Source organism: Cenococcum geophilum, assembly GCF_001692895.1.
Source record: "Cenococcum geophilum 1.58 unplaced genomic scaffold K441scaffold_5, whole genome shotgun sequence".
NCBI classification, from domain to species: domain Eukaryota; kingdom Fungi; phylum Ascomycota; class Dothideomycetes; order Gloniales; family Gloniaceae; genus Cenococcum; species Cenococcum geophilum.
In genome coordinates this window covers 426681-439586 of record NW_027137563.1, presented here as the reverse complement: position 1 = coordinate 439586, position 12906 = coordinate 426681, and the positions used below count along the sequence as shown (strand labels likewise).

General features: G+C 48.9%; 3 protein-coding genes across 3 annotated transcripts; all 3 read left to right on the top strand.

Moving 5' to 3' along the window:
• The first annotated feature begins 29 nt into the window (after positions 1-29).
• K441DRAFT_653237 (uncharacterized protein) lies at positions 30-3096 on the top strand. Its single transcript, XM_067647506.1, has one exon. The coding sequence runs from the start codon at positions 188-190 to the stop codon at positions 2786-2788; it is 2601 nt and encodes an 866-aa protein (XP_067508379.1). The 5' UTR covers positions 30-187; the 3' UTR covers positions 2789-3096.
• A 1426-nt stretch (positions 3097-4522) lies between these two features.
• K441DRAFT_653236 (uncharacterized protein) lies at positions 4523-8501 on the top strand. The gene is made up of 5 exons (XM_067647505.1): positions 4523-5433; positions 5500-5772; positions 5829-6290; positions 6342-7220; positions 7272-8501. The coding sequence occupies exons 1-5, from the start codon at positions 4894-4896 to the stop codon at positions 8103-8105; spliced, it is 2988 nt and encodes a 995-aa protein (XP_067508378.1). The 5' UTR covers positions 4523-4893; the 3' UTR covers positions 8106-8501.
• A 153-nt stretch (positions 8502-8654) lies between these two features.
• Positions 8655-9821, top strand: K441DRAFT_693114 (Rhodanese-like protein). The gene is made up of 3 exons (XM_067652622.1): positions 8655-9099; positions 9152-9197; positions 9330-9821. Exons 1-3 carry the CDS (start codon positions 8890-8892, stop codon positions 9659-9661), a joined length of 588 nt encoding a protein of 195 aa, XP_067508377.1. The 5' UTR covers positions 8655-8889; the 3' UTR covers positions 9662-9821.
• Positions 9822-12906: the final 3085 nt, after the last annotated feature.

The following is a 12906-nucleotide window of genomic DNA, read 5'->3' as shown; positions in this document are numbered from 1 at the left end:
GACTCGACCCTGTCCTTCTCCAACACCCGACCTCTCGCTCACTTTCATCGTCGTCCACAATTTACTGGCCATCATGCGCCTTACTCGCAGTAATATTTAGCATCGAATCTTTGATTGACGAGGCGCTTGCCTCTAGGAAAAATAAAAGCCACGACGGACATTGCGAAGGACCAGTTCGTGTCGCGCAATGTCCTCGGGGGTCGCAGCAGCGCCGCTTCTGAACGGCAACAGCGACATGTCCTCTGAGACTCGTCGCTATGCTGACTTCTACGAGAAGCTTTTCCAGCTTCAAGATGAAGTGTTTGCTGGCAAACATCCCCGGATCAAACTCCCTGACTCCGTATTAGAACAGGTTGCACCGCGTCCCGTTCAGAATATTCCTTCCTCCTCATACAAACCTACGACTAACGGAACTGCCAATGGGGCTGCCTCGAGCCTCCACACCCCTTCATACCCGGATACTCCCTCATATTTTTACCAGCCTACAGCCCCTTTCGTTCCACAGCTGCCAAATGGGCAGCGACCCTTTTCAGCGAAACCCTCTTCCAGCATCGACCCTGTACTTCTTACAAAATCCGATGACCTTGTGAGAGCCGAATTGCAGCTCAAACGGCAGCGGATAGAACGTGCAATCAAGGATCAGGTTGACAAGAGGGGCCAATCTCGCGACAGCGATTTAGCCTTAGCTACCGAAGCACGTTTTGATGTGGATGAACTTCTAGCCAAAGCTTTGGAGCTCGTAAAACCAATCTCAGGTTTGCAAACCAGCGCTAATCGCAACAGCGACGGCAGTGATTCATTCGATGAGAATTCGTATTACTCTAGTCAAGCAAACAGTTCGTCTTCGGAGGATGTTGAAACACAAAATGTCGACGGTGCTGATGCAGCTGGAGCTGTAATATCACAGGGCAGAGTTCAAAACAACGAAACTAGTGCTTCGAAAAAAACTCTCGAAAACCAGTCATTCACGAATCTACAAGACGAGGATCAGTATGAACCAGCTGACGATCTCCATTTCTACACAACGGCTCCAGAAATATCCCGCGATGAGAGAGAAGAGTCTGAATACTCACCACCACCGGCCGCAGATGCATTCACAACAGGTCCACAAACAGAAGGGTCCCACCAAACGGAGTACAACAGGTTGCAGGGACAGAGCGGTGGTGTAGAACAATCTGGTGGTGTAAACGGGTATGGCTATAACAGACCTCCCTCTCCTACTTCTCCTGCAGTACCAGTCATCAGGAATCATATTCGATCGCCCGTGGCTCCTCAGCCAGCTCGTGTATCTCCGCTTGCTTTCACAAAGGTTCCTAAAATCGACCAAGGCCGTCGAAATGGCCAACAAGAAAGCAGACGAGGTTATGCATCTCCTAGACCTGATGACAACAAATCGAATGATCATGCTAGTTCCAGTCGCGCCGATCATGCATCTCCCAGAACTTCGAGGAGACAAAGCCCTGCCGCTCCTCAGCAGAGCATACGTAACCCTCGAAAACGAAGGAGGGATCCCGATAACAGCGAAAAACGCGGTCGCGCTGGGAACAAACGCGTTGCACGATCTCCGGAGCCCTATATTAAAGAAGAACCGACTTCCCCGCCTCCATTCGCAAGCTTCTCGGACCCTCAGCCTAGCAGACAGAGAGTGATACGGCAGTTACCAGATGACGTTGAGATCGTCTCAGCAAGAGAGACTCGGGCACAACCCGTTTACTACAGAGAGCAGGAGCCATTACCACGGGCGTACAGACATATTGAGGAACCAATATCTCCAACTGTAGTCCGAGTGCCTTCACGCACGACGCATCGGAGACCGGAGCGTGATGATCAGGACTTGAGGCGAGTCGCTAGTCTCCAATATGCTAGGCGCCCTTTTTCCCCTACAGTACCTGAGCCCATACTCTATCCACCCTCTGATAACCGCCATGTTCGCGCCGCATCTTATGCATTTGCTGACCGGCCGGCCCCGCAACCGATCTATCGCGAGGGATCAGTCCGTCCATCAGCAGCACCTCGGTATGCCCGCGAACGATCACGATCACCTGTTCATGTCACAGAACAGTACTTACCAAGAGCTCACACTCCTGTTGCGATGGGGCCTCCTCCAAGACAAGTCGTGGTTGACCAGTATGGCAATAAATACTATGCTGCGCCAACCGCCATGGAGTTAAGAGAATCAGTTGCACCGCCTAGCAGGCGTGTTGATGTTGAGCCGTACTACGAACGGGCTATTGCGCGGGAACCTGCTGTACATGCACCTGCCCGAGTAGTTGACCCATACGAAGAAGAGGAGGCTCTGCAGAGGATGCTTCCGCCACCAGCACGGAGATACGTCGAGCAACCAGACATTGAGGTGGTAGAACCTCGATCTTACCGACAGAGAGAGTATTCATTACGCCCGGCCGAAGCCGAGTATGCGCCAATCCGCGAGGTCGTGGAGAGACGGCCACTGGTGCACTATGAGGAAATGGCGCCACCACGTGAGTACGTGACAAGATCGTTCAGCGTTCGTCCGGAGGTAGTGAGGCGAGAGGCACCAAACGAATACATCACGACCCGTCATGAAAGCGTCCAGCCCGGTTACGTAAGGCGTGCCGACCCACCTGTTCAGCGATATCGAGAGGTTAGTGTCCAAGGGGACCCATATGTTCCTCTGGATGATCGCCGATATGCCTACGCTCCCGTGCCGCAACAAAGGCGCTTCGTTGACGATGGGCTTGAGAGGCCTATCGAGGTCGCACAGGATCCGTACGGTGGGGAAATGAGGAGAGTGAGCTATCGTTACTGAGAAATACTATCACATTCCTTGAACCTTGGGTATTCATTGTAGTACTATGCCAGTGAGGGTTGGCCTAGCTTCTTGTTTTATTACTCTGTGTGTAGGTTATAGAGAGCATTGTTCCGCTATTGGTGGTTAGTAGACTGGTGGCTGATGTGGACATGGACACGGAGATGGTGGCCCAGGGTCAAGGGCAGTGTCTGGGTATTTGAAGGTTGCTCGAAGAGGGTTCTCTGGTTGCGCGTCATAGCCAGTAGCAAACCAAAACAATATTATTTTGTACGCCAACCAAGGCCAAGGATTGAAGCAAGAAAGTGAGCATGCCAGAGCCTGCCAGACTTGGGCGACACGAGGACTAGGCGGGTGACGTTGATGACGAAAGTGATTGTGCAGCAGATCGTAGCAGTTTTTTTTTGCAGTTTTGGTGCGTGCAGCTCAAGCTTGGTGTCCACAAGAGGCTCAACAGCTTCTACATAAGCCCCTATCTTAGTACAGTCAAATCTCTTTAGTTACAATACCGTTTGTTCGGGCGAGCGTATCGTAATACCAATGGTATTGTTATATCAAGAGTCACGTGTTAGTTGAATAAGTAGGAAAAAGAGGATCTTAATACCTAAAAAGGCTTAGGATATCTACCTCGCGAGCCAAATAGGGCCCTCTCCCATACAAATTCTCTACTGGTTATACCGATATTGGTGGTAGGTGCTTAACGACATTGTCAAAAGTCAGATTATCGTAATATTACACCAAAAAGGCTTGATCAAGGGGTGTAGATCGTAATGCAGAGGATATCGTTATATACCCCATATCGTATTAAGGAGGTTTGACTGCTCGTACTCCGGAACGAGCGGCCAAGGGTGGGAGCCGTTCACGCCATACGATGATTGCTACGTCTCGATAGTAGGGTCAGAGAATCGGGTAGAATTCCGCCCGCCCCACCCACAGGCAAAAATGCATTTAGGAGGGCCAAATAGACCACTCAGCATGCAGAAGAGCTGTGTAAGCCGGGCAAAGCTGTGCAGGGCGCAAAAACCATCGAAAACGCCCGAAAGTGCGTGTTCCAGGGGTTATGCCCATCAGCCTCTGCCCACGTCAACACTCCCTCCCACTGCTTACTGCGCTGCACCGCCCTGCAACCCCCGAAATGAGTTTCCACATGGATTGAACCTCAGCTCCCAAGTCCAAGTCCATTTTCCCTGCATGCAACGGCGGCCACACCCCGAGATCGTTGAGGTCACACTCGCGCTCCAGCGAAGTGGACATGAAGCCATGCGGGCAGAGAGAATGCCCATGCAGTGTGTGAACAGCAGTGGAGGTGATGAAAGTGGTGAAAGCGGTCAAAGTGGTCAAAAGCGGTCAAAAGTGGCCGGAATACTTTAGAGTAGTCATCATTCACGGCCTCGGTCTCCATCCAGACTCTCTAATGCCCTCCAGCGCCGGCCTATCCCTGTTGCACACCCTCTCGTCCTTGAGGCTTTGACTTCGTAGTTGCATCATCAGATCTGTGCCCCACCTATCGTGTGCTAAGCTCCCCTTTATCTTCTTCAGGCGTGAAGGGAATCAAGGGATATCCTTTCGAGGTCGACGTCAAGGCCCTCAGCTGAGGCATTTCCCTGTCCGGCCGTGGCGGTTGAAAGTGTCTCGCAGCCCCAGCGCGCATCCAGCCACTCATGCTGCTTCGATCGGTCTCCTCGTCAGAGAGTTGCATCCTCAACCGCCATCAGCCTCCAAACAAGCGGTTGCAGCTGCCACCGATAGCATCCAGAAAAACTCCAGAGAGAGGCCAGAGCACACAAATCGTGTCCTCGCATTCCTCATACATATTGAACATCTGATACGGCGGGTTAGAGTGTGCGCAGCCGTCCCCCAGTGTGTTCGGTAAGACGACGTCGGGTTATTGCCCCGTCCAGGCGGCTTTGAAATCTGGGTTCTGCCCTCCCACTGGTCTTCCTTAGTCCGTGGTTGCAGCCCCCGGCAAATCCCACCTCCAACTCGCTCGCCAAATCCGCCTTCTGCGTCGACCTTCAGCCTTGCACCACGACCCACGACCAACGACTTCCTCCCTCCGCTCAACAACTTCTTCGCCCGACTTCACCTAGGGCGACCTCCAAACAATGCACAAAATATCAAACTTCACAGGTTCTGCCCGCCATGGATGGGAGAAAATGACGCCCTCGATAGGCTTTGGCATGTCCCGATCACACAACGATTTGCCAGTAACAACCCCCATCAAGCGCCCTTCTGGTGCCTCTGCTGTTCCCCCAGCTATCCCGCCGGGCACCCAGGTCAACCTGTCCTTCAATGTCCCTTTCTCCTCCAACCTCGCTGGCCCTGATGTCGACGATATAATGTACGCCAGCCCTGGGGCAAAAGCACGATGGACCCATCCGGAAGGCACGGCAGAAGGCATTCCAAACCACAAGCTTCCCGTGCATGCCCAGAACGTCGAGAACCTACGGAATCTATGCAGGGAGATGAGTGAGAGTAGCGATGGGCGTATACAGGCTGTCGTGGTCTCGTCGGAGCCAAAGCCGCTGCCCGGCTTACAACGGGGACCGTTAAGAGCACTTGTCACCAACGTTTGTCTTTCTGGAGAGTTGGAGATTGTTAACCAAATGCGAGCCAAGATATTGAATGAAACCCCAATTTCACTGGTAGGTTACCCCATCCATACACTCTAGCAAACGAGAGATCATGCTAACGACGATGAAAATTTTAAGAGATCCTCATCGGTGGATATTGACTCAAATCTCATCTTCGACACAGCTTCTTCGTGTCTCAAATCTCCAGTCCTTAATCAACTAGACCTCATCTCGAAGACCACAAAAGCAGACATCTTCGTGCTTATACCAAAGCAGCCAGACATCGAATCCGCGAGTTTCAACGGCAATTTAGAAACAAGTCTAGATTCACGATTAAGGTGTACGATATACGGAGATATGGAAAGTATGGAGCACGCAAAGACTAGAATATTGATCATGATAGACCAGATTGTAAGCGTTGCGTGCACCCTAACGGTTTGATATGGTATCCTAATATTTCATCATAGCTCCATCGGCATGTTGATACCATGAAACTTGAATTGACAATGCATACTTTGATATGTGGACGAGCACGAAAGAATATCAAGTTAATAGAGTCGGCGACTGGCACCGCCATTTATTTCCCACCGCCATTTCCTCGATTATACGGCTACTGCCCTCCAGGCGCCATCAGGAGACCAGAAGACCAAGTGTTCATCACCGGAAAGACTCCGGAAGATATTTTGCATGCCAAGCAAAAGCTTCATGATCTCGTCATGAGCACCAAAGTCTTTGTAAAACCTGTTGTTGTGACTGATACTAAGCTTGACAGCATCCTGCTTGAGCGACTCGACAAGGTTCGTAAGATCATCGAAAATAACGGCTCTTACATTCTTCTCCCACCGCTTGGGATGCAGCGCGGTCTGGTTCGAGTCCAAGGCACTGACGTCTTGAATGTCGAAAGGACCGTGCGAGAATTGATGGCTCTCGTAAGTTAGGCATGATCAACGCGTTCTAAAATCCCCACTAATCTCGTCCAGGCTGGCCAGTTCTATAGCGCATCTTGGTTCATCACTCATCCCGATCCATCTCAACGGCCACCAACTCCAAGCGATGTTAGAGCAATGTTGTCGGATATTTGCATCAACTCTGGTGCAGAAATCAGCTTCGAGAAGCTCAACTTCCATATTTATGGATCTGATGACGCTGTGAAAGCGGCCATGATGGTGATCAACAACATCCCGTTCGTCAAGAAGTCACAGTACAATATGAGTGTCAAGATTGAGCTTGCAAACGAGCATAAAGAATTTGTTAGTGGTAAGAAGAATGGAAAGATTAACAAGATCATGAGCCACAGCAGCGTCCAGATTGTTTTCGACGGGTTTAACGAATACAATTTTTACATTGTCGTCCGTGGGGCTCAATACGATGCGACTAAAAGCGGATTGGATCTTGTTGAGCAGGAAATGCCCGCTGCCATCTCCTTCCACGTTCCTGACCAATACCATAAGCGTATTATTGGCATCGGTGGCCAACACATCCAGCGGATCATGAAGAAGTACTCCGTTTTCGTCAAGTTCTCAAACGCGATGGATCGTGGTGGGCTAGGCAAGGAAGAAGATGATATAAAGGTCGACAATGTCATTTGTCGTACTCCTGCCCGCAATGCCCAAAACTTAGATTTGGTCAAGCAAGAGATTATGGACATGGTTGAGAAGGCTGACGCTGAGTTTGTCTCTGAACATGTTCCAATCAATCGGCTCTACCATCGTGAGCTTATTGCTCGCATGGATAAAATCGATGAGCTTGAGAAAAAGTTCAACTGCAAGATAACCTTCCCTAGCACGGAGCAGGCTAGTGATATCGTCACCGTCTCCGGTCCTGAGTATCAGGTTCCGTTGGCGGTTGACGAATTCTTGGTAATGATCGCCGCTGATTCAGTTCCCAGCGCACACTAACGTTTATCCTAGGGTATGGTACCAGAAAGCCACGAGATCGCTTTCCCTGCTTCCTCTGAGCTGAGAGAATATATGAGATCCTCGGAGTTCCAGAATGATGTCCTTGAGAAAATGAAGGACCAATACGTTGTCGAAGTGCATCTAAAGCAGCCACACCAGGAGTCGCCTGATGGTTCAGACCACCAGATCGAAGGCCTTGTTCTGAGCTTCACTCGCAACAATGCTGGTGGGCTGAAGGATGCTATCGACTTTCTCGTAAACAAATTGGTAATGCATGGTCTGGATGCTAATACCATCAGAGGCGCTATTCCGCGCCCGAAGTCGGACTCCTTCGAAGAGTCCCTTCCATTTTTTGATTCCAAATTGCTTCAGAGAGCGGAACCGCCGGTTGATACCACGGATTCTCCGACTCGTTCACATTTTGGTGATGACCCGGCCGAACGGTCTGGCTTCTTAGACAGACTTCGTAAACCCGGCAGCATGTCATCCTTCACTTCTATACTCGAACGCCGTAAGAACGGATCCAACTCGCCAAGCTCATTGTTTAAACATGCTTCAAGCAACGCATCTAAAGCGTCGCTTGCTAGTCTCGAATCCCAAGGCAGCGGGTATCGCAACCCTTGGAACGATAGTGGCATCAACCTGCCTGACGATGAGCACCACAGCAATGGCTGGCCCTTGCCGGCCCCTCGGTTCGAGAACAAATTTCCCTTTGGCTCAAATACTTCTGCGGCGCCTGGCGATGTTACTCCCAGGTACGATCCGCGGGCTTCCGTTGATAGCGGACGTCCCAGCACATCTCATTCTGCATCTGGATACCCGGCCCCTATTGGGCCTCCTCGTTAAAGATTTCCTCCATTTTCAATCATGACAACGAATACCCATCTCCGGTCCCACCCATGATAAAAGAAATATACCCTCTGGCGAACATAAAAGCTTTGTCGGACAAACCCTGTACGTAACTACGTGATTCCCCGTTTTAGTGCTGCTTCACTTTTGTGAAACGAGGGCGTTCAAGAGAGATGATATCCCCTGGCGCAAAAAGAAATATACCAATTTGCTTGACTTGTTTATTTGGTTTGGCCTTGTTTATTCTGTTTCTCTGGCGTTTATATTTGATGTTTGTGGGCTTGCTGTGTGTTTGGTATGGTCCTGGTCCAGCTTCCCGATACTCGCACGACTCTCTTACGATTAACTCCTCTCCTCTCCCTTCTCTTTCGCGATCAGCCTCGTCACGACCCTCCACGAGTTGAAGATATTACCCTCGGACTGTGCAATGGATGGAGATGAGGCGGCTCATAATCTCTCTCGTAGCGCTGCAGAGGCACAATAGACCGAACAACAAATTGCCCATTACAACCACTATATCTGTGACTTGCGTGATATACGTGACCTGCGTAACCTGCCCATTCCACCGCATCGTACACAAATTTCTTCCGCGATACATTCAGCCCCCCACCCACACCCATCACGTGAAATCGCGAGGCTGTGACGTGGGCAACCATCGGAGCGATTTCGATTTTGTCACCTCCCGAAACTACCTCCGCAACCTCACCTCCACAGCTCCTAGCTCCGCTTCCCCAACAATTACTACTACATCCCTCACCCTGAAGACTCGGAAAACGAGGCAATGGCATCCAGACGCGCCCTCCTGGTTCTTCCCCTCCGCGCCCCCACCTCCTCAATTGCGCGCGCCTGTATACCGGCGCCGTGGAGAGCCATCGGTGCTCCTGCGCCCCGCGCTGCGGCGGTGGGGTATAGGTGGGTGCTGCAGCAGGGGCGGCAGGTGCGGTGCCATTCGGCCGGGGTGCCGAAGTCGAAGGTGTATGAGTTTGACGATGTGAGTGTGCGGTGTTGGTGTGGGGGGGAGGGGTTAACGGTGCTGGATGCAGGTGAAGAAGATCGTGGAGAGTCCGGATGAGGGGGTCGTGCTTGTTGGTATGTCTGCGTGCGCTCTGGTTCCCATTGACCGCATCCGTCCTCCTCTCACTGTCCCCCCTCCTGCGTGTGGCCCCCTCTGTGGCCCGGCCCTTTATAAGAGCTGGGGTGCTGACGGGTGTGTTTTCTTAGACGTCCGCGAACCCGCTGAGTATGCGGCGGGTTTTATCCCCTCGGCTATCAATATCCCTATCTCCTCGCAGCCTAAAGCCCTCTTCCTGCCGTCAGACGAGTTCGAGGACCGCTTCGGCTTCACTAAACCGCCGGCGAGTAAAGAGGTCGTGTTTTATTGCAAGTCGGGCGTACGCAGCGCCGCGGCGGCGCAGTTGGCGCGGCAAGGTGGGTATGAGAAGGTGGGGGAGTATAGAGGGAGTTGGCTGGATTGGGAGAGGAGAGGGGGGGCGAGCAGTAGGGATGAGAGGCCGGGGGACAAGGAGGGTGGAACGGGGGAGACCAGAGTTTAAGGAAGAGAACGAAATAATTGAGGTTGTTAAGATTCCGACAATATATACTTCCGGTCTAAATAGGGGTTATTGGCATGAAGGTGTACGTGTGGCATCATTGCCTTCTTTCCCTTTCAAAGCCCTTTTCTATGGCTTCTAATTGCAAAACATTGATTCCCATGAAGATTATATCTAATCACTCGAACCAATCCCGGGTCCTTGTCCCCCTGAATTCCCTTTCTCTCTATTTTCATAAAAGTCTCTTAGCATACGCTTTGCGAGAGCTGAGCGCATATTCAAAGCGTTCAGCTTTCCTGTTCCAGTAAAAGAGTTCAGGGTTCTCTCACTACAGTCTCGCAAACCCTCTTGAAAAAATCCGCATCGCTTAGCCAACGCCAGACTTATTACGCTAAGCGGTAGAGAATCCTCATCACGTCCTAACGACAATCCAACATTGCTCCAGAGGTAGGATTCATGCTCCCCCAAACTCATCGTATACCACATCAATACTAGACCCCCCTAGCGAACCCGATACGAAATTACTTCCCTAAGGTCGTAGATATTACAATATTACCTGCAATATCCCGAGACCTGGTATTTGTGAGCGAGAATCTCGGACAGCAATGGAGAAATTGACCCCACTAGGTCAGCCAGCAAGTATTCGAGGGCCCTGAATATCCAAGACACAGTACTCAAATGTTTTATCCCCAAGAAACGACCGTATCGTTAGCTTTTGGGCCCGAGCCGCGGTCTGTTCAGCCATTTTCATGTAACACGCACTTAAGATTGGGCTATAAGCACTTCCAACGGACCCATCGGACCCACCACATAACTGCCCCATGTAACACGCACTTAAGATTGGGCTATAAGCACTTCCAACGGACCCATCGGACCCACCACATAACTGCCCCTAGATTTGCGCGGCTCTAGTTTTATTTAACCTAAAACAATTGTCGTTTAATTACTACTAACTACCCACAAGGTGGATTATTTCGGCCCCGTATCTAGCTCGCCCTTCCTGGGCTTAGCCAATTTGCAAATCGACCAGTCTATGTGCCGAGTAGGCTATTGAATACATTTTGGACAGCCTGACCAATGTTTTGAGCAGCAGTTCTTCTATTAATTTTCTATATATGACCCCTTTCTACTTCTCCCTAGCTTCAAAGAACTACGTCATTCAGGTTCAAGTTTAGCGTATTTAGCGTATTAAAAGCAATTCTTCAAAACAAGTGTAGATTAGGCCTGCAGAGCCTTTATGTCACCAAGACAGTAACGTTTTTCATGTCTTTATTCGCGCCCTTCAATCAAGGATATGGGACATTAGACTAAACAGGAAAATCAGCCTTAGATCAAGCCGTTAGACTAGGAGTCCACAGCAATCAACTAAAATAACCCCGAATATCCTGCGGAACAATTCAGTGACCAGATAATTTCCTGTGAATTCGGAAGGCTACAAGGAGCATCGGTATGGCTGATACTTTGATATACTTATATTATTGTATCAATTACGCTAAACAAACCCACCCGCTTATTGGTGCCTATGGAGTTCCAGAGCAATGCCTCTTACAAAGAATACTGAAAACGTCCTCGAAAGTTGCCTTTTACTTGTCCACTAACTCGATACCCTAGCCGAATCAACCGCATATAGTATCGTCTAGTTCCGGTGTTCGCTTCGCGTGGACGCATTTTTTGGTCGATGATAATCATACGCATACACCCCTACCCAAACAAGCTTAGATTATTCCCGTTCAGTTTGGAAAGTCACCACTATTCATACTACCTATAATACCACTTACCTACTTCTAAACTAATTAATTAAATTACATGTAAACCTAAAAGGTACTACGCGAGCTAATTTAGGTGCTGCTATCTCTACTTAACGCCTGCAAACTGCCTCGGCAGGTATAGCCAGCGCCCACTAAGGTGACAAGCTTCGCACCACTCAGCCACAGCACAAACCTGTAAAAGGTAAGCGAGTGACTGGTAAGATGCCAGGCACGGCTGTGCGGAACAATATATATAAGCGAGGTGACTTCGTCACCTGACACCCACGCCCGCGTCTAGTATTTTACTTAAATACCGATAGCTCGCGACGAGTTAAGGTATTAATGTGATTTATATTTTACAGAACTGGCTATAAGCTTAAATTCAGGCAATTTTTAAACCTAAAGTAGAAGAATCTAGGTCTATTTTAGGGAGGTATATGTATATTAATGTTAGAACTTGTATGACGATTAAATTGATAAGGATCTGGACTATTTGTATAAGGGGGAGGGACCCCCCTATAGAACCCCTGAACTAGGCCCTATTTAGCCTTTAGCAATTAATTAGATATGTCTATATAGCTAAGCGAGCACTGCAGCAGCACCCCTACATCTTAGTAACACTAACATTATTAACATTTATATAATTGAGCCTTGCTTGCTTACTTTCTATATTAGTCTTATTTAAGAGCTAATGCCTTATTTACTTAATTTCTAATAATTAATTGTTGCTGTTAATAACTTAATAACCTATACGCTCATCTAAACCTTTACAAATCGTTTATAAAAACCTTAAAAACTCAACTAATAACGATATACTTGACAAGCTAAACTCCTTAAAGGTTACCTACCAGTCTCCTTTACCTTCCCCTATACCTTTAGGCGATACGCCAGCGTTATAGTCTCTATTTTTTATAATGGCGCCTCTCTCTACAGCTTAACGCGAGACTTTAGCCGCTAAAAAAGCTAAAGAACGGCTCTAATAACTACATAAGGAGGACCTAAGGATTAGAAAAGCTTAGGTAAAGAAGGTTAAGGACTAGGCAACCAACCAGAAAATAAGACTTCTTTAGGAATAGGAGGACTGTACTAAAATGCTACGCGTCTAAAAAGAATAGAAAGATTAGGCGACTAAACTCTATATATTAAGCCTTGCTATAGTAACAGCGAGATTAGCTATAGCAGTATTATTCTTAACCCTAATTAATAAACTAGGTAAGTTGCTCCCATCTATAGCTAATATCCTAAATACCCTCCTCCCTAGCGTCCCAAATAAAGAGATACTTAAGGTATTTTAGGGTACTTTCTTGCCTAATAACCTCTCTCGCCTCTAGATATACCAGCTCTAGTCTAAGCCTTAAAATAATATCCTTATTATTAACAGCGTCCTTTTTATAAGACCAAAAGAAGGGATAATAAAGGACTACCCGTCCGTTAAAGTGTGGGTAGAGGGCTTCCTTAACTATATAATAATTTTGATTATTATATATAAGAATCTTTTGG